Source organism: Amyelois transitella, chromosome 2, assembly GCF_032362555.1.
Source record: "Amyelois transitella isolate CPQ chromosome 2, ilAmyTran1.1, whole genome shotgun sequence".
NCBI lineage: Eukaryota > Metazoa > Arthropoda > Insecta > Lepidoptera > Pyralidae > Amyelois > Amyelois transitella.
In genome coordinates this window covers 10,718,974-10,738,623 of record NC_083505.1, presented here as the reverse complement: position 1 = coordinate 10,738,623, position 19,650 = coordinate 10,718,974, and the positions used below count along the sequence as shown (strand labels likewise).

General features: G+C 35.6%; 2 protein-coding genes across 2 annotated transcripts; one reads left to right on the top strand and one right to left on the bottom strand.

Moving 5' to 3' along the window:
* Positions 1 to 48: 48 nt before the first annotated feature.
* On the bottom strand, positions 49 to 9,597 carry LOC106143695 (BRCA2-interacting transcriptional repressor EMSY). Its single transcript, XM_013345834.2, has 6 exons — positions 9,416 to 9,597; positions 9,101 to 9,275; positions 5,212 to 5,512; positions 4,701 to 4,869; positions 2,733 to 4,622; positions 49 to 2,602 (listed from the first exon to the last, which is right to left on the bottom strand). Exons 1-6 carry the CDS (start codon positions 9,474 to 9,476, stop codon positions 2,130 to 2,132), a joined length of 3,069 nt encoding a protein of 1,022 aa, XP_013201288.2. The 5' UTR covers positions 9,477 to 9,597; the 3' UTR covers positions 49 to 2,129.
* A 1,548-nt stretch (positions 9,598 to 11,145) lies between these two features.
* Positions 11,146 to 18,690, top strand: LOC106143664 (centromere protein I). The gene is made up of 13 exons (XM_013345800.2): positions 11,146 to 11,505; positions 11,586 to 11,738; positions 11,961 to 12,046; positions 12,138 to 12,245; positions 12,775 to 12,921; positions 13,412 to 13,474; positions 13,576 to 13,691; positions 14,130 to 14,290; positions 14,673 to 14,830; positions 15,256 to 15,402; positions 15,827 to 15,959; positions 16,728 to 16,896; positions 17,249 to 18,690. The coding sequence occupies exons 1-13, from the start codon at positions 11,337 to 11,339 to the stop codon at positions 17,628 to 17,630; spliced, it is 1,992 nt and encodes a 663-aa protein (XP_013201254.2). The 5' UTR covers positions 11,146 to 11,336; the 3' UTR covers positions 17,631 to 18,690.
* The last annotated feature ends 960 nt before the right edge of the window (positions 18,691 to 19,650 follow it).

Genomic DNA, 19,650 nt, shown 5'->3' with positions numbered 1-19,650 from the left:
ATAGATTACACTACGACCAAATTTCAACGTAAAATATACATAAACGAAAACTGACAGAAACCTATACGTCAATGGGCTAAAAGATCCCTTTTTCATTGACTCCGTCGACTGTTAATTCGATAACATCCGACTGGATTTCTAATAAAGAGAGCAGTTGCCTTTAACTTTATACATATCATGCTTCATGATTTTTGAAGTGGGAAGAACATATTTACACAAAGTACATTTACATGTTAAAGAATATAAGTACCTAAACTTATTTGTGCGTCGCAGCTACTGCATTGCATTGGGCTAATATGACTTATTATTTATCTATCTTCTTAATGATTAAGAAGTATTTTTATCTTTAAGATAGATAAAAAATAAGTCATATGTGTTGTCAATGTTTTGTGAATATTCCCACTGAATCTTTTGCAATGAAGAGTCTTATACATAAGGCGATTCGTGGCATAAACTGTCTACTTATTCAACATATTCAAAGATCATATTTCAAACCATAAATAAATTACATTATTTTTTCTCAAAAAACAACCTTAAATTAAACATTAAGTTACTGCAATCCGAATTTATTGTGGTTTTAAATGAATATATTTGTACTTATTCTCTTGATAAAAATATGAAATGAAGAATTCCTTATTAATCATACGAATTTGAAAACAAATTTCCGACATAAAAGTCAGCGAATATTAATATTTTAGTCAAAATGGAATGATCACACTCGCAGGAGTTCTTTCCACTTGAATGATCCACTTCTCCATTTAGATGATTTTTATTTTTCTTGCACGTGACACTAATTATTTTTTGTTTTCTTTTTTAATAATATAACGCCTATTTCTTATGATTCGGTTAAAGACAATCGACCTAACCATTTCGGTACTAAGACATGTGCCAACTGACAAAGTCTTTTCTGACTTACATGCATTAGATTGAATATTAACCGACGTATTTACGATAAGGGCGCACATCCTCAGGAAAACTGCACATTGAGGCAACTGGATGTGTAACTATAATCGTGTTGGATAGGTGGACCCCAAGCTCATTTTCAGGGAGATGAAAGAGCAACCAGGCCTAACGTAATGAGGATGAGCCAAGTTAGGATAAAAGCCATTAATAATAATAAATTTGATAACGCAAAGTTTGATCCGGAATTTATGATGGTGTAATCGTGAAAATGAGTAACAGATGAGTGTTAAAATTATATGGACGAGGAACAGTGATTTGGCTATTACGACATAAATGAGCAAGGAGCAGAAAAAGTCCAATTTTTAGAGTACCTATTTACATGCTGTGAACAATTTGGAAAAAAATTGTCGGTTACTGTTTGAAACAAACTAGTTTCTTATCACAGCCAATTGAAGAATTAAAACAAAATACAGTTCGGCCGAATTTTTGAAGGTTCTGACTGAATCAACATCCGAGCCTTGTGATTCCGCGTCGCTGCGGTCTCCCCTGCGCCCTCTTCACGGCCAGTGAGTCTTATAAAAGGCCTTCTCCTTTGGATTACTTCAGCGCTCAACCAGTTCAATAGCTCGCTCCCATCCCATCATGGTTACTTGCTGGATCTCATGTCTAAAGCTAAACGCCCTCATAAAGATTGTAAAACTATTCCTAATAAAGGTAGTAATTATCAATGGATTTTTAAATTATCTCTCAGCACTCTTACCTGCGACGTTTTACCTAAACGCCTGTAGTTCCACTTTGAAATACTTTGTATATTGTCTTTATTATTCTGTGATTCACAACACAATCATAAGAAATTCGCCCTTGATCTTTTAACATCGACTGTTTTTAAACTTGCCTATTTCACTGTTACATTTCTGACCTGAGAGTGGATACATTTATATTTAACTAATATGCTACTTGTATTTACTATTATGAAATGCACCAATATGAAACTCAGTGGATTTCAACACTGACTTCAAATTTATCAAACATAACAATGTCCTATTATATTGGTTCCCCAACGTACAAAAATTAACACGGTACAAACAAACATCCAATATTTTATTGCAGTCACACAGACCCAAACGAAACATCACTAAGTCTTCACACTTCATATGTCCCACTTTTAACCTAGTGCCATTATATAAAAGAAACGTTTTCCAATTGTATTAAAACTAGTTTATTGCTCATTTATTTAAAGGCATACTTTCACTTACAGTCTGTGAGTCTGTGGAGTTTGCGGAGTCTTCTCCTAGAAGTCTACTTAACTGGTCATCCAAGTTATCTGTTCGGCGCGGGTCACGCTTGGCCTCTTCGGTGGCAAATACGTCATCACCGACCATCATGCCTTCCTCTAAATACGAGAAAGACTCTAAATTGATATCAGACGTGCTGATCGCTGTACTATAGATATCTATCCGTTTTTGTTGCGATTTAGCCTCTGCCACCTTTTCTGATAACTTTTCCTTGGCCTTTGTGAGCGCATCCGACTCGGACTTATCGATTTTGGTATCTGAATCTTTATGTTTATCCATGGTTTTGGATTTAAGTGCGAAGGAAGAATCATTGCTGGACGATCCATCGTCTTGCAGTTGACTCAACAATGTTCGTGTGGCTAGTGATAGGCCACTCGAACTACTGAATATTTCTCCGCTCTCACCTAAAAATTGATAAAAAAATATTATAGATTGGCTTTTCATTAGTATTCAACATGGATGATATAAGAGGATAAGATACGAAAACAAGTTATGAACACAAAACATTACCCTTAAAGAAGTTGCTGTACATACCACTAGGAGTCGCCCGTTGCATGCTGTCTTGTGAAGAGTGCTTGCTGTCTTGTTTGCCCACCATAAAATCGTTCTCACTATCGCTAGACATCCCGAGGTCTAGGTGCAAGGAGTTCAGCTTGTCGTCGTCGTCTTTGTCCTTCCTCGAGACGGTATCCAACTCAATCTCCCAGTCGGTAACACTCGACGAATCCTTTATTCCCTCAGAGTCTTTGGCAAAACTTGACTTCGCCTCATCGTCTTTCTCTATCAAAGGCAGTGTCGTGTCATCCAAAGGCACCACCATACCACCTATACTTTCTGTAGTGGAGTCTAAACTACTGGGATCATTGATTTGGCTTTCGAATAATACTGGTGTGTCTTGTGTAATCTGTGGTAATTTTTTGGCTTCCTCAGGTGCGCGCACGCCACGACTGTCGAGGATTTCAGACATGGTGGTCGCTCGCGCAGTTTGCTCGTTATTCAACTCTAGAACAATCACATTGCCGGCGGACTTCACTGCTTCAGCCTCTGTTTTTGACGCTTGCAACAACTGATTTACGTTCTTTCCCATGATTATCTTTGACATATCGTTACCGTTCTTGGTAAATGTCAAAGCTTTACCGATTGTCGCCCCTTTTTGAACGACTATAACGCCCTTACTGCTCGTCGGCCGGACGATAGGATTAGTTAGTTTAGGTGTGGTGACCGGCGTCATGCCTTTGGCGGGTACTATATCGGCTAAGTTCGCAGTTTTTATTGGTTCTACCCCAAGAATTTTAGTACTCGATCTTGGCATCGAACTGACGACTGTGGGTTTTGACATTGCTGTCACTGTCGATTTCGAACCTTGTGAGATCGACTGTGAACTGACAGGCACGAGTTTCATAGCTGTAGAGAGACCTTTGAAATGCAACAAAGGTAACTGACCTTCTCCTACCGCTTTCGTCCGAGCTTTAGCAGGTAACACAACCATTTTTTGTCCAGATCTAGGATTCAGGACGACTGCTTTCGCAGAAACTTTCAAGTCCGTCGCCGGTATTCCTTTTGGCGTGAGCGTTTCGGGAGTTTTAGGCGACATGCTATTTGTACTAACGGCCACGCCTTTGGCAGGCGTGTTGACAGATGTGATAATGTATTTTGAGTTCGGTGTACTCTTGCTCTCGGCCGAAGATGGTTTTGATACTACTATCATTTTTTCTGACCCGACCTGCGTGCTCTGCGGCTGAGATTTTGGCATCGACCCGATCACTTTAGTGGCGATTATTTTGCCGCCGGCTGCGAGCGGTTTCGGTGCGGAACTAGACGCGACGACCAGTTGCCGATTCGACAGCAACTTGATGCCACCGCCGCTTTCAGTAGGCTTTTGTAATATCTTCACATCGGAAACTTGTCCCTTTTTGTCTTCTCCACGTTTCTTGATGATCAGATGGCAAGGTTTCCCGCTGACTGTTTTAGAGGCGGGGGTTTGAGCTTGCAGACCGCTGGCGTCGTCCGGGTGCGGACTCTCCGGCACTCCGAGCTCGTGCGGCACTGTGGCTGGCTGGGTTAACAACTGCATAGTGGGAGAATCTGACATCATGCCTGGTGACGAAAGAACCTTAGGCTTGATTTCATCCATATAGTCCTGCTTATGTTTAGTGCCGAGTATAGACTGCGCATAGCTAGCTTGAAAGGTGTTTGGAGGGCCGGAGTACTCAATTTGCATGGTGGTAGGGTTGTACTGCTTGCTGGGAGATGATAAGAGCTCTCTCTCCTTCTCTCTCTTTTGAGCTTTGGCCTGTGCGGCTTTGGCCTTTTGTGCTCTCGGCTTGTGTGGTGTAGACCTCGGCGTGTGGGTTTGATTTGATTTACTAGTTGAAACTTTACTGACTTGATTATATGAGTGCTTAGACTGTCCTGATGGTTTACCTGTGGGAAAAATATTTGGTTATTTTTTGAGACAATCATGAGTTTTATCGAAGAGAGAATTAACGAAAAATATCTCACTTGTAGCGGGCTGCGAGAACTTGGAGTATATCTGTGAGAGGTTGAGGTGTTTCTGATTGGAGTTTACCGGTATGTTTCTCATATTCTTGACAGGCGTGACACCATCCTCTGGTATTGCACCGCCCTCTGGGATTTTTCTCTTCCTACTTGGCAACTCGGACTCCCACATCTGAAATATTATATTTATTTATAACTACACCAACCACAATTCTGTTTACCACTCTGAAGCACATACCCAAAAGCATATTCACCATCGACAAAGGTGATGCATCACTATCACTACATAGTATAAAGCAAAGAAGCTTCTCGCGTCTGTCTCTCTATATGAATGCTTATATCTTTAAAACTACACAACGGATCTTGATGCAGTTTTTTTTATTACTTCTTTCTTTATTTCAATATTTTCGGTATTAACCGAATTTATATGAATTACAATGCAATTTTTTTAGTGATAAACTGAATTTAAACAGAACATTTTAAAACACACTTCAAATTAAATAATAGTACTCACTTTGATAGTCTGGTCTTCCATAGCAACCGGCGGGTATGGAGTCTCTTCCATCGCATCATTTGACTGTATAGCCTCCGCCGTCTGTCCTTCAGCGTCCGCCATTTCCTCCTCACTGGTTTTGGGCGCTATTAATTTCTCAGCCTCCAACTTCTTCTGGAGCTCCTTGTTCTCCGCGGCCGTAGCCTCGGCGACTTTGTCCGCGAGTTCCGTGTACATAGACTGCGGGACTCCGCGGGGCATTAGCGGGATCCGCCTGCGGCCTTCGCTGATCCATTCTAAACCGGTATTGGGGCCAGCTAACCTGAATTGTACAAAAAATAATTTTGGGTTACAAAAAAAATGTGTTTAGTAAATTAATTACTTGTTTTTGCGCGGGACTTCGCTTCCGTGAGAAATTCCGGAACATAAGATATTTCCATGAACATTTATACATTAGAAATAACTAGAGATCTGTTCTATCTGTTTACCAAATTTCATCTAAATCTGTTCAGTACTTTTTGAGTGTATTAATTACAAAAATACAAATCTTCTCTTTGTTATTAGTGTGGATAAAAAGAAAAGTGACTGACTACTAAAGTATGGTTCTTATTCTTGAGTGAACACAACTACATACATGAATAAAAAAATCTATATGCGCATTTAATCATGCATGTTGAATAAACATTTGATATGCTAGTAGATTATGAGCTGTTTTCGCAACAAGTAAAATAAAAGGATAACCCAGTATTTTAACTAGACATTATTGAATGTTTCTTATTTGTTGGCACCAATGTAGTCGTCAGCGTATTTTTTTATTTAATATTGTTTTTCGAAAACACAAAAATTTAATCACAGACTAGTAAGTGAAAACCTATAATGTTTGCCACATTTAATGTTTAAGGGGGCGATTTTTTTATTTTTATTTTCGACTAGCTGTGCCCGCGACTTCGTCCGCGTGGAATAGTTATTTTGGGCATCATATTTATTTTTGCAAACATCAAGTATCCTCCTCGGCTTTATCAATTATATGTAGCTGCTAATTGTTATGCGACTTGGCGACGACTTGGCCCACATCATTACCCGTGATCGAACGGAGCCGTATATATGCGTTTAGGGTGAGAGGTTGTGCGTTTGTGTGTTTGTTTGTGCAAACCAATGTTAGCATATATCTCCAAAACTACTGGTCCGATTTTAATGCGGTTTTCACTACTGGATTTAGATTTGATTGGTGCATGTTCTTAGATAGGTGATACGGTTACAAATCACCAGGATGCGCTGCAGTATACAATTGTTCACATAAATGAATGTTAGCATGTATCTCCAAAACCACGGGTACAATTTGAAAGGCGGTCACGCGTATTAGAAAGAACGCTGGTTCGCCGTATTAAATGTTTCGCTGCAAATTGCTTATAACGACTATATCTCAAAACCTATTCGTCTGATTTATATACTGTAAATGGCAATTTTAGTCTACATGAAAAGCCGAAAGTAATAAACATATTTATTTGGATAAGGGTTAATACTGAATTAAAGAAAATTGGTTTCAAAATAACTTATGTTTATAATGAAAAAATAATCTTAAAAAATGAACATAAAAGTGGTTATTGTAAGTAAACCTGATGAGATAGATATATGCTCTCGCGGACTTTTTTGTAGCAAAAAATGAGTACTTCACATCTTTAGTACATTGTTTTAGTATATCTAAGTTGGTTTGCGCAGCGTTCGCGTGGAAAGCTCGCAGATGGCCGACTCATTCAACTTTGACCTGCATTGTTGACGTTTCCCGTAGGAAATCCGGGATAACATGTAGCCTATAGCCTTCCTCGATAAATAGACTATCTAACAGTGAAAGAATTATTCAAATCGGTTCAGTAGTTTCTGAGATTAGCGCGTTTAAACAAACAAACAAACAAAACAAACTCTTCAGCTTTATAATATTAGTATAGATATTTAATGTGTTGCTCTTCTTAAGCCTATTCAGATAAAGTTCTATCTAAGTAGGTACTTAAAGTAGATAAATATAAAATAATTCTGAAAATTACTCAGGACTTTAAAAAAAAATATTAAAACATTTAATCTATCTATATAATATAATATATCTATAAATATCTATAATCTAATTTAATAAATCAAAATTTTCTCAGAACAAATAAATGTTTTTAAAAATCTCCTATCCTTTTTCTGATATGAAACATTTGAAACAGTTAAATCATCTTTCTTCTAGCCAATAATTACTACTAAAGATCAGTATAGGGATGAAGACAAGGTCTTAAATAGTATAGTACCTTGATAGAATACACATTATTAAACACAATGTAAATTTTTACGTTTTTATTTTGATGTTATAAACGTTTAGTATTCATTCAAATTAAAAAGAAAAAGTCCATTTTAAAATAACTTTGCCATGGGTGAATAATAAAAAAAATGGAAGTACATACTACTATTAAGATGTGATATCTGTAAATTCAGCAGTTAAGGTTGCCAAACAAAGAAGTCTTTTGTTTATTGATGTATTTCACAATTTTTTTAGTTTATTTAATTAAACCAAATTTTTGTTTATATATATTTAATTAACACCAAAATAACAACTAGTTATCATGCCTATCTAATTGCTGAATCTCAATTTCATCATTAAGCTGAATGGGGCTCTTCAGTCTTGCGGTTTATGTACGAGTATATTGTGGATGATAATAAAGCTGAGTATGAATTGTGAGTAAAATTCAATATAATTCTATAATTTCATAATGTTAATTGAACATTATATTTTATCAATTGCCTTTTTTTATTAACAGCTTCGTCCCGGGGTAAATTTAGCGCCATCTGCAAAAGCGACGAATTCAACTTCATCTACAAAAAAGCGACGAAATTATTCTATAAAAAGCAACAAATTAAACGCCACCTACTATAACGCGACGAATTTAGCACCACTTAAGAAATAAAACTTTTCCCAAATCACACTGGAACTATAGTAGTTATAGTTCTTCAGACTCTTAATTATATAAAAGCAAAATTTCAAGAAGATTGGTTTAGTGATAAACTGTGTAGAGTTAAAAAACAAATAAACCTGCTTTCCTATATAATCAACATTCTCAATGGCTAGTTTCAAACTTTACACAAGGCTTTGCATGTACAATCCAGCTATTATCCTGTGAAACTGATAAAAAATTTATTTGGATGGTAATTATTTACAAAACAATTCCACTTAAATCTACAATGATTACTACTTTTATATAAAAAATCCTAATACCTACGAAATTAATCAGTTACAACTGTTCAACGGTTCTACACCAAGGTTTTGATTCATAAGTCTATTTGGAATGTTGTAGCCGAACAATAATGTAAGGGGATTATGTCTTTTAAAATTTTATTTAGTTTGTATAAGGTTACTTTTAGGTAATTAAATACATATATGTATTTATATATATTTTGTTTATGGGATAAGCAAATCTGATGATAAACTAACAAAACAGATCCATTATTCATTTATCACACTGGAGATCACCTCTTGCCTGTATCATGAAAAAAATAAAAAATGACATTTAAATGTTTAGGTTATCTGTCAAAAAGTCTAAATTTAAAATTTTCTTTTAATTGATAAATAAATCCCTGTAAATCTGTAATTAAAGAACAACAATGCAGTAGGTCAAAAACAAATTCAAATGACATGCATATCTATAGGGCTAAGGCACTCAAAAGAACAATAAAAACTAAACATAGTAATCAAAATTATTGACATTAATTACAATAATTTTAATAATTATAATTAAAATGCTCTATAAGCACAACTCAATCTGGTTGCATATCTATAGGCCTCTAACTTTCACAAACTCTCAGCCATCTTTGACTTTTGTTATCAGTGTTTAAAAATAAATTAACAACCCTACTGAAGAAATAATAAAAGTGTTCTTACTGTTCTGCTATTGTAGCTAATAATTCGTCATTGGACACGCGGCGTGCCTCAGCGCTGTGGCGATCATGGCTTATATGCAAAACGGCGCGCAGTTCCTCGAGTAACTTTTTTCTGCTGTCTTCCAATGCTCCTTGTGCTCTAAACACACTTATCATATTCGAGTAGGCTTCCAGTTCTATAAACAAACAATCAAACCATATTATCTCACCTTGATTGAGTACATTCCAGACATAAACATTTTCAAAACAAATTGAGATTATGAAAAGAAAACTATAGGAGGGAAAATGTAAGCCATTTCTAAGACTAAATATATACCGAGTCTGCGGAGCGTACGGCGACATTCGTCGGGGGTCAAGTTAAGGAGCATAGGCCACATTTTCAAGCGTTTAATTAAACACTAATAATACACTCTTTGATTATATGAATTCAACCATTATTTTATAAAATACTCAATTGGCAAATATCCATACTGTTTACTTCAAACGACAATTCGTTCATTTTTGACACTTGACTAGAAGAAAAACGGCTTGAGTATTGTCTATGATTTTGGGTTACCATCTAAGAAATACCAATTTACAAAAAAAAATGTGTATGAAACAATAAATAAAACACTGACGAAATTCTGCAGTTGATCTGTAATTGGAAATTATTAATAAGTTCTCTTGTAGTGTCTTTAGCATAGGGGTGCCTATGCTAAATAGAAACCTATACGCCAAATTACAAATCTTTAGACCCAGTTGTTTGGGTTGTGATTTTGTAATGTCATTGTCATCTTTTTTTTATTATAAATAGAAAATTTAATTAAATAAACTCAAATTAAAACTAAAGCTGAAACTACTTATGAAAAAGAAAGAAATAAAGATGATTATATACTAAAATTTAATTTAAAATTGTACAGTACCTGCATAGCATCAACATGCGGGAGTGTGCCTAGAAGGCTGGCAGCATTGTCATCCTTGTGTGATTTGATAATAATAAGTTAGTCCATGTGTTTGTTTACAAAATAGGCAGGTATTTAAAATTAGACTAATAATATGAGAAAGTTGACATTCAAAATATCTACTCGTATTGCTATGCTTTATTTGAACTAAGCATAGCAATACGAGTAGATATTTTGAAGGTACTTACTTGAAACCAGGCACCATTGCGCGAATTGCGAAAAGCTACTTATAAAGTAGTAGCTGTTGCCCGCGGCTTCTCTCACGGACATTGTTGTTTAAGGCGAATTAAAAGTGTAAGGTCTTATGTTATTCTCAGTAATCGTAAAGGCTTGGGGGTTGCTTTGAATATTATTTGCCTACATATTCGTACGCACAATGACCTGTTCTTCTGTTCCCGTGGGAATTACAAAATAACAAACATCCCAAATTAATGATATTTATAATTTAATATCAATTTTTTTGCAAATATTCAATAACTAAAAATTATGTCATATCATATAATAAAAAAACCTTGTAAATTTATAAAATATACAAAAACCGTCGAAAATTATATTTATACGTAGGCACACTATGTCAGCATTTTGTCTAAAATGTGGGTATTTTCTACAACTGTGTAACACTTGTTTAAAATTGACCATAGACACCGTGGCGTTTGAAGAGTAGAGTTAACAAAGATTGTTATTGCTAAAGTTACAAAATGTTGTTGACTTTTTATCATCAAAAATTAACGAATATATCATGACTATTTCATAACCAGTTTAGAGTAAATACATAACGCTGTGAGATATTACTTTAATATTGCAATTTGATACATTACAAAATTTTTGTAATTTCAAATGTTTAAATATTTGTTTAGCTATCTTTATAAATAATAACTTGTCAATGTCAAACATAGATCTGTCAAACGTCAATTACAATTTTTGAAATAAACCGAAGAAGACAGTTATTACCTACCGTACGTATTTATCTTACAGGATTTCCCTGAAGAAAACCAGAAAATTTCCATTGAAGAAAGCTTAAATAAACTTTCAAGTATGAAAAGATTCTGAATCACCTCAATCATAATCGTCACGATGACGATTTCTTGCATCAAATATTTTTTTTTATTGTTCCCTATGCGTTCATGATTGTCAAAGTTATTGTAATTTTATATGACTGTCATCTGTCATTCGAACACCAAACAACAAAACCAAAGCAACGTATTTTTGATTTGAATTACGTTTGTTTGTGTTGTCGTAGCTTAATTTAAATCTATGTTTTCCGGGTTGTGAAAGTTCAAACCTTTCTTTGTAACAATGGCAGACGTAGACGAAATTATTGACTACATAAAGTCATTGAAAAAAGGCTTTGACAAAGAATTATTCCAGAGTAAAATCGATGAATTGGCATATGTCGTCGATACCACTGGTTTGGATTATGATGATTTTCACACTTTATTTAAATTGTGGCTAAACTTGTCAATACGTAAGTGATATTTATCTATTCTGTAAATTAAAGGTGAAGTGATGTAACGTTTATATGTAATGGGAATATTATAATTCTAGCCATAACGAAATGGGTGAGTTTGGGCGCGTGTTTGGTACCTCCAGATATGATGGAAGAGCGCACTGTGGAATACGCCTTTCGATGGCTGTTAGCCAATTATGGGAACCAGACAAGTTTCTCAAGATTAGGTTTTCTTCTCGACTGGTTAACAGGTAAATCTATACATACATATGATCACGTCTATATCCCTAGCGGGGTAGACAGAGCCACTAGTCTTGAAAAGACTGATAGGCTATGCTCAGCTGATTGGCTTAGTGATAGAATTGAGATGTAGTGAATCTATTAGCTGTATTAAATCTATCAGCTGTATCATTGTATGGTTAGGGTACTTACATAAAAAAAAACATGTTACCTATTATTTTTTTATTTTTCAGCTGCCATGGACTGTGAATGTATTGACATGCCTGCATTGGATTCAGGATATGAATTATTTTATACAATGCTAACTTATGAAGTTTTGGTAAGTAAAAAAGTTAGAATACTTTACCTAAGCAAAAAGATTTTCAGCAAGTAGATGCATTTAAATACAAAATACTTTATTAAAATTTCAGACTGCTCACGCTATGAAACTAGTGTATACTTTGACAAAACCGGTTGACGTCACTAGAATGAGGGTGGTTGAGCTGTTAGATTATGCTAAGAAGCGGGAGGCTAAGAAGGTTTGTTCTTTTTCAATTTAGTTAAAACTTTGTTTATGTCATTTTAGCAACTAAGTGCTTAATATAATCACATAAATGTTTGGTTAACATATAAAAGACTGATACGCCTCATGCAGCTGTATGGCTTTATGACAGAATTGAGATTCAAATAGTGAGAAGTTGCTAACCCATTGCCTATAAGAGGAGTTCTAAGTTTATAAGTCCTATCCTGTCCCCTTAGCCACCTTTTACGACATCCATGGGAAATATATGAAGAGGCTCTATTCTAAAGTGCTGGAAAACACACAACACAGATATAAATGCTAAATCCACTAACAAATCCAAAGCATGTGGTGTGCACACTTATCAACCATATAAAACATTGGTATATGTTGTAATGAGCGAATGAGGAAAATTTAAATAGAATTAATATATTACTTTTTAGGGAAATTTCGAGTCTGCCCACCAATCAAGCGGTTTTTTTTCAATAAGAAAAATATATATGTTTTAAAAAAAGATTGCCATGATAAAATAGCTTTTGACTTTGCAGAATTTATACAGACAATTGCAAGTCTTATTGGGCTTGTTCAAATCCTACAAACCAGAGTGTGTGCCTGAAGACGTGCCCGCCATCTCAATACACACTGCATTTAAAAAGATCAATCTGAAGTTGCTTGCAAGATTCAGGAGGAATCAGGTATTTTGTATAATATGTACATACAATCCAGTTCTTTAGCACTGAAATAAATGTAGGTAAAACATTTTTTTTAAAATTAATTAACAGCCTCTAGAAGAAGAAGAAAATGAAAAACAAATGTTATTATGAATTAATTATGCCACTTAGAATATAATTTTTTAAAGATTTGATTTACCTTTATTACAAAACTTTAAGAAATTGACTGTTTTTATGAACAAACTAGAGGATGCTTAAATGAAAAAGCACAATAATTACCGTGGGAATTTCGGGAATCCCTTTCTTAGTGCACCCCTAAACCACAGAAATTACCTACACACCAAATTATGTCAGTCAGTCATTCACTGCCTTATTTCATATATTTAAGTTATTGAATAATTGAATAAATTTTCATAAAATTATTGAGTTCATAAGATTACATATTAAGTCTACTGCAGTATATCAAACCATTCTTAACTTTAACTTTCTCTAACATGGTTGTTTTAACTTACAGGAAAAAAGAAATCATCAAAGCAAAGAGAGACATCATTTATTATGGATTAATCCAGTAAATTGCGTAAGTTTTTTATTTCATCCATTTGAAAATAAACTCATAATTATATTTTTTGTCTATATTTGAATGCTAAGAAGTATATTATATATAATTCTATGTAACAGGATCGAGGGAGGAACAAGAAAGCCGAACCACTAGTGCCCAACGTGGAGTTTCTCAATGTTGGTTCCAAGCAATATGCTGATAAGGAACCACAGAAGAATTACCTTGATTTTTCAGAGTGAGTAGTATTTTGTCAAGCTGTGTTATGTTATTAATTTTGTTTGCTTAAATTACTTACATGGACAAAGTTTTGGTGTTTTTGAGGGCAAATACCCATACATATAAATCAAAGCAATTAATTGTAGACTAATTGTTGTTCATATTTATGTTTATTCAAGCACTGCATACAAACTACTGAATAGTGGTCTAGGTTAAAAGTTAGTGTATGAATAATCTCATAGATCTCTCAAGGAACAGATATTTAAAAGTAGTTCCTAGCAGACTTCTTGCATATGCAATTACATATGCAAGAAGTCTGCTAGGAAAAAACAATGTAAAATTATTTTTATTAAATCATCAAGCCATCCGCTGAACCTGGCCTTTATATCTTCAAGAAGCTCTGTCAATTCAGTTAGATATAAAGTCGTGCCATAATGTATTTCATTCTAATTCGCAGGCCAGCGCCGCTCCTGCAATACAGCTTGCAGCACCGCATGTCGCGGCCGGCGCGGCTGCGCGCGCTGCTGTGCAACCCCACCGGGGTCACCCTGCTCGCCACAGCACACGATGACGACCATGCGTTCCTGTCACACGACCTTCAGCACTTGCTGACCAGTTGTAAGTTGCACTATGTAAATGTGAAATTATTTTGTCTCATATTAACATCCTGCAATTTGTACCCTCAGTGGTTAGTTAGATTTCGTTATCCGAAGCTTGATAAAAAAAAGGTAAAAATATTAGGATGCAAATTTTCCTATGGGCGTCCTAAAGCAGCAAACAAATTCGTATAATACACGCTTCCTAGCTGGTCTGATAGTGAAAAAAAACATAGTGTCAAGTCAGCTGCTGCTAGGTTTAAAGTTAGTGTATGAATAATCTCAATAGATCTGATAAGGCTATTGGCTTTGTCAATTATAAGATATACAGACGTAATATGCATTCGTGAAAAGGATCAAAAATAATTCCATAAATTTTTATATATCTCTTTTTTTCCTATCAGGTTTCCTAGACGGTTCGTCTCACAGCTACGCAGAGAAGCAAGATTTCCTTCAACGCTTGTCGACACTACAATACACGCTGCTGCAAGGGCTGCCAGTTGTCACACGATTTCTGGCTCAATACTTGCCATTGTGGAATGAAAAGGATTTCTTTCCTGAGGTAAGTGTAACTAAAAATAAGTATAAAGTTTATGCAATTGCATACTCTTTTCAATCACTTCTTCAATTACATTGTATTGTCTTGTTTACTTTGCATATTCGGAACAACGAAACAAGTCTTTTAAACTTTACGAATAAGTAATCAAATTTCGTGGGTGCTCTGAAAAAAAATATTTTACGAATGTATTTATTTACTTTAAATATATGCAGGCAATCAAGTACTAAAGTAAGGACCTACCACAATTACGAGATTATTATAAACATTTTATAATTAAAAGATTTTTTCTACAACTTCCATGAGTTGTGGATGTGGTTAAGACATAAATAAGACATAAATAAGACATAAATCAGTAGTTTTATCATGAACAAAACCCACTAGCATTCGGCTGCGTTGTGTTGATGCAACGATAAAAACTCTTGTTCTAGATACTAAATCTAGTGGAATGGACAAGCGCGGAGAGTCCGGAACAAGTTTCCAGTATCGTGACGTCACTGTCCCGGATCTACCTCCGCGCGCAACCGCTGGAGCAGTGCGCCATACTCACCGCGCTCACTAACATGTACTCTAATATGGTAAGTATTGTTTACACAGTATACTATCTAGCCAACTGAAATTGAAAACTGCCTCTTTTCAAAATCAATCGTTTGGGCAAATCGACAAATGAAGCTTTTTGTCATCATCAGCGGGGGAGCGATTAACTATTGCTGTTCCGTTTTTAATTATGACGTGAAACGGGACAGCGATAGTTTGTCGCGCGATATAAACGTCGTCGCGCGTGCCATGCTATATAGCCCCACAGGTCACGCTAAGCACGATCGGTCTGACAGAGGATTCCTCCGGTATTACTCTTCTCACCAGAAGCTGGTCACACTTATTTTTTATTTTCTATTTAATAATATAAAAATAGGTATTTAACAATTTTTATCAAGCCATACATAGACAGTGTTGTGCTTTTGTAATTACCTAAAAGCTACTACAATCATAATTTTCATTTAGATCTACTCGAGCGTAAGAAGTCGCCAACACTTCATGAGTATGAAGCCTACAAAAGAGAACTATGCATTGGTGCTGCCCAATGTTGCTGGGAGCATCAGTGATCTCTGCAGCAAGGCGTTGCAAGTCAGCCCAGGTTAGATTTTTATCTAATTGTGTTGTTCGATTTTTTTGGCCATATCATATCACATACCTTACTGAAATATTGAAGTTCAGAGCGCGCTTTGGACATACATGAACATAAACATGTATGTCCAAAGCGATAATAGCGTGTGGTTCCCGGCACTAATACGAAAAAAAAATCAGAGTACTAAATTGAATAATGTGGGTGTAACAGGAGCTCCAATACGTGAAATATTTGCTTGCGCGATTAAGACTTTTCCTTTGACTCATGCGTCCGCGTGATATGCTATTGCAACTTGTGGCGTAGAGATGTCGCTACATGGGCAAGGCAAAAGATTCAGGGATCATGGCAAGTATAAATAATACTGTTGTTGTTTCAACACGCACGGTCCAATCTCTTGCGGAAGGCGCCACTGACGCGCGCAATACGCACACTCACATCTCATACCGAATGAGATCGATTTGTTTCATTGCAATTTGAGTAAATTCATAAGTGCAGCATGTAAATAAATAAATTATCTTGAAAATAAATCCTATTTTACCAATATTATAAAGTTATTATATGTGAAAGTTTGTGAGTATACAGAAATACTACAGACTAACACATATATGTGAAAGTTTGTGAGTATACAGAAATACTACAGACTAACACATAGGCTACTACTACTTTGATTCCGGAGTTCCCGCGGGATCGATTGCTACGTTATGATAGGGTTCCCACGCGGACAAAGTCGCGGGCGGCCTCTAGTTATCTATATATCTTCATATTTTTATGTAACAGAGGACATGCGCGTAGTATTCACTACAGCGATGGCGGCCGAGCGTATGGCGCTGTCGGAACTCCGAAACGGCGCGGGGTTGGGAGCACTCCCGCGCATTCTACCGCTGGCTCTGCCGTTGCTAACCGTCTCCGCGGCGCTCGTCGACAATATGGCGGGGCTAATGATACTGTGAGTACATCTGTAGTAATGCCTTGTGGTTCCCGGCAATTTAAAAGTATAGTCCACCCAGTTTTTAGTTCTGTATTACTCACCCCCTATTTAAGTGGGGCTGACGATACACATAACGTACTTACTATCAGAATCGCCTGACTACTTAATAGTGTATTTTCAATAATAAATATAACTTAATTATAAAAATTATAAAATATAACTTTCTTATCAAAGAAACATGAGAGTCTTTGATAAGAAAGTTATATTTTCTATTTTTCTTTATCCATGTCACACAACAATAACATCTTCATAACATGGTCTTATATTTTCAACAGAGATGAATTTTACATATTTTATTAATTTTTAACAGGTACAAAAAGATCCAAATGAAATGTACGAGCAATATCGTCAAAGACCAACAGTACTTCGAACAGATACAAATGCTGAAGAGTTACACGTGCGATTTCATCAGTTGCCTCTACAGGGAAGAAGCGCTCATCGGAAGACAAAACGGGCTCGTATTTAGCCGATTACCTCCACTCCTCGTCGATAAACTCATCAGCCTGTTACCCGATGCGGATTCCAATTTCAGTATAAGAAATCATATCGCGTTCGCTCCGTACACTTATATGCAATTGCAAGCGATAGATCACAGGGACGCCGATAATAGACTGTGGTTCCAAGCGGTCGTGGATCAGGAGTTCCCGAATTTGGGTCAGTTTTTGAGGAAAGTGGTGCCTGAATTGAGATAAACTTACATGGTTGTAAGTCCCGAGAATTTGTGGTAAGATTTTTATATTGCATTACACCCTATGCCATAATAATGGCGTGCATAGCATAGGGTGTACCTATGCCATAATTATCGATCGAAGGTTTACCGTGAATATGCAGATTTTTATGATTGCAGTAGAACACTGTTCTTTTTAACATGATGCATTTAATTGTAATGTGTCAAGTTAATCTTGTTTATTTATACATACATACATACATATAGTCTCGTCTATATCCCTTACGAGGTAGACAGAGCCAATAGTCCCGAAAAGACTGAATGGCCACGTTCAGCTGTTCGGCTTAATGATGGAATTGAGATCCAAATAGTGACAGATTGCTAGCCCATCGCCTATAAAAAGGATCGCAATTTCATAAGGCTTTTATATATGTAATGAGCCTTTTATATTATATATAATATTATTTATACATGTATAAATTTATAATTCATTTATTACAAACCTCCCTTTGTCCCTTTTCACCTTATAATGACCGAGGACCTGTAATTCGAAAAAATATCATTGGTGTGGTTAAAAGTGCCTTGGAAGAGTGCCTTTGATAATAAATGGGTCTCAATGCTACCAGAATTTAAATATGTTCGCCGCTCGAATATATTAATTTTACTGGCTAAAGTTCCACATCATCGCTAGATGGCATTAAATCAAATTGTAAGAAGATTTAACAAAATATATAAAGATTTATTATTCTTTATATATTAACGTAATACTCTTTACTAGGTTGGATATCCTAGCATAAGAAAGTGAGCATCCGTACAAAAGGATAATTGTAAAGAAAAAGGGTTATAGCATAGCCGTCTCTTGCCTTTGTCCCTTTCGAAGGCAGGAGACTGATAAGTTAAGACTACTGTGTATTGAAATTTATTATAAAAACTTAATTGAATGTAAGTTCATGTGAATTACCCCACCAAAATAGTTTTATAATGAATGTAACTAACAATAGTGGTTATTAATAATTTTTTGTCTTTAGCATAGAATCATGTTGGAGGAACCTCTATATTTTTGTAAGCAGCAGTTTGTCTGTTGATTTTACATGTCTTTGATAAATTTCAATAAATTAATAAGTAAATATGGCGTTTTATTTTTATACAATTTTATTATAAGTAGATAATTTTTATTATATCGTAGTAGCAATATCTCCTGGATGGAATCTTGTTCGAGCGAGCGTATGAGACAGACGTGTCGCTTTATTTAAATTATTGCAAAATTACTAACAACCAATTTCAAACCTAAATACGGAGTAAACAAATCTCATTTCCTTTAAATATTTAAGTGTGTTTTGTGACCAATTATTTCCGAGTGATAAGTGCCGTCCGGAGTCGATGACGCGTGAGTAATCAAAACCATAGATATACAATGAGCGTTCAACGATCACCGACTGGATGTGGCAGTGGCAGTAATTTAAGACTTTGTGGCTCTCAGCCAAATTTGTCAGAAATGAATATTGCGTGCGCTTGCGACACCCCTACCAATATCACCCATCGTAATAAACGGAAAGACACCGATGACAATGCTTGGATAAAAACAGAGTTATCCGATTTAAAAAAACAAATGTTTGAAATGATGGCAATTATAAAGGCAAGTAGCAGCTCCCAAATTGAAAACATCATTAAACTCAGTGAAGACGTTACTGCTATTAAAAGTCAAGTAAATGGAATTGGCAATACCTTAGAAAATATAATTTTAGAACAAAATAACACAAAAATTAAAGTCAACAGTCTACAGATCACGAGTGAAAATATCACGAGAAAAATAGAACTTCTAGAATCCGAAATAAATAATCTTAAATATACTTCACCATTACCACTCCCTACGACTGAAACACACCAAAGCAGTGAGGATATTATAAATGAAATCAATGAACGCAAAATACGGTCTAAAAATATTGTCATTGTGGGAATACCTGAAGCGAGTAAAACTACTGATAGATATGCCTATAATAACAACGAGGTTATCAAAATAACTAAAACAATATACAATGAATGTC

Bases quoted from the DNA above. Each gene is read 5' to 3' on its own strand.
- LOC106143664 (XM_013345800.2), top strand. From the start codon at position 11,337: ATGGCAGACGTAGACGAAATTATTGACTACATAAAGTCATTGAAAAAA. The intron at 12,246-12,774 runs GTTTGTTCTTTT...TTGACTTTGCAG, and splicing joins AGAAGCGGGAGGCTAAGAAG to AATTTATACAGACAATTGCA. The intron at 15,960-16,727 runs GTTAGATTTTTA...TTTATGTAACAG, and splicing joins GGCGTTGCAAGTCAGCCCAG to AGGACATGCGCGTAGTATTC.
- LOC106143695 (XM_013345834.2), bottom strand. From the start codon at position 9,476: ATGTGGCCTATGCTCCTTAACTTGACCCCCGACGAATGTCGCCGTACG. The intron at 9,276-9,415 runs GTATATATTTAG...GTTTGTTTATAG, and splicing joins CCGTACGCTCCGCAGACTCG to AACTGGAAGCCTACTCGAAT. The intron at 4,870-5,211 runs GTGAGTACTATT...ATAATATTTCAG, and splicing joins TGGAAGACCAGACTATCAAA to ATGTGGGAGTCCGAGTTGCC.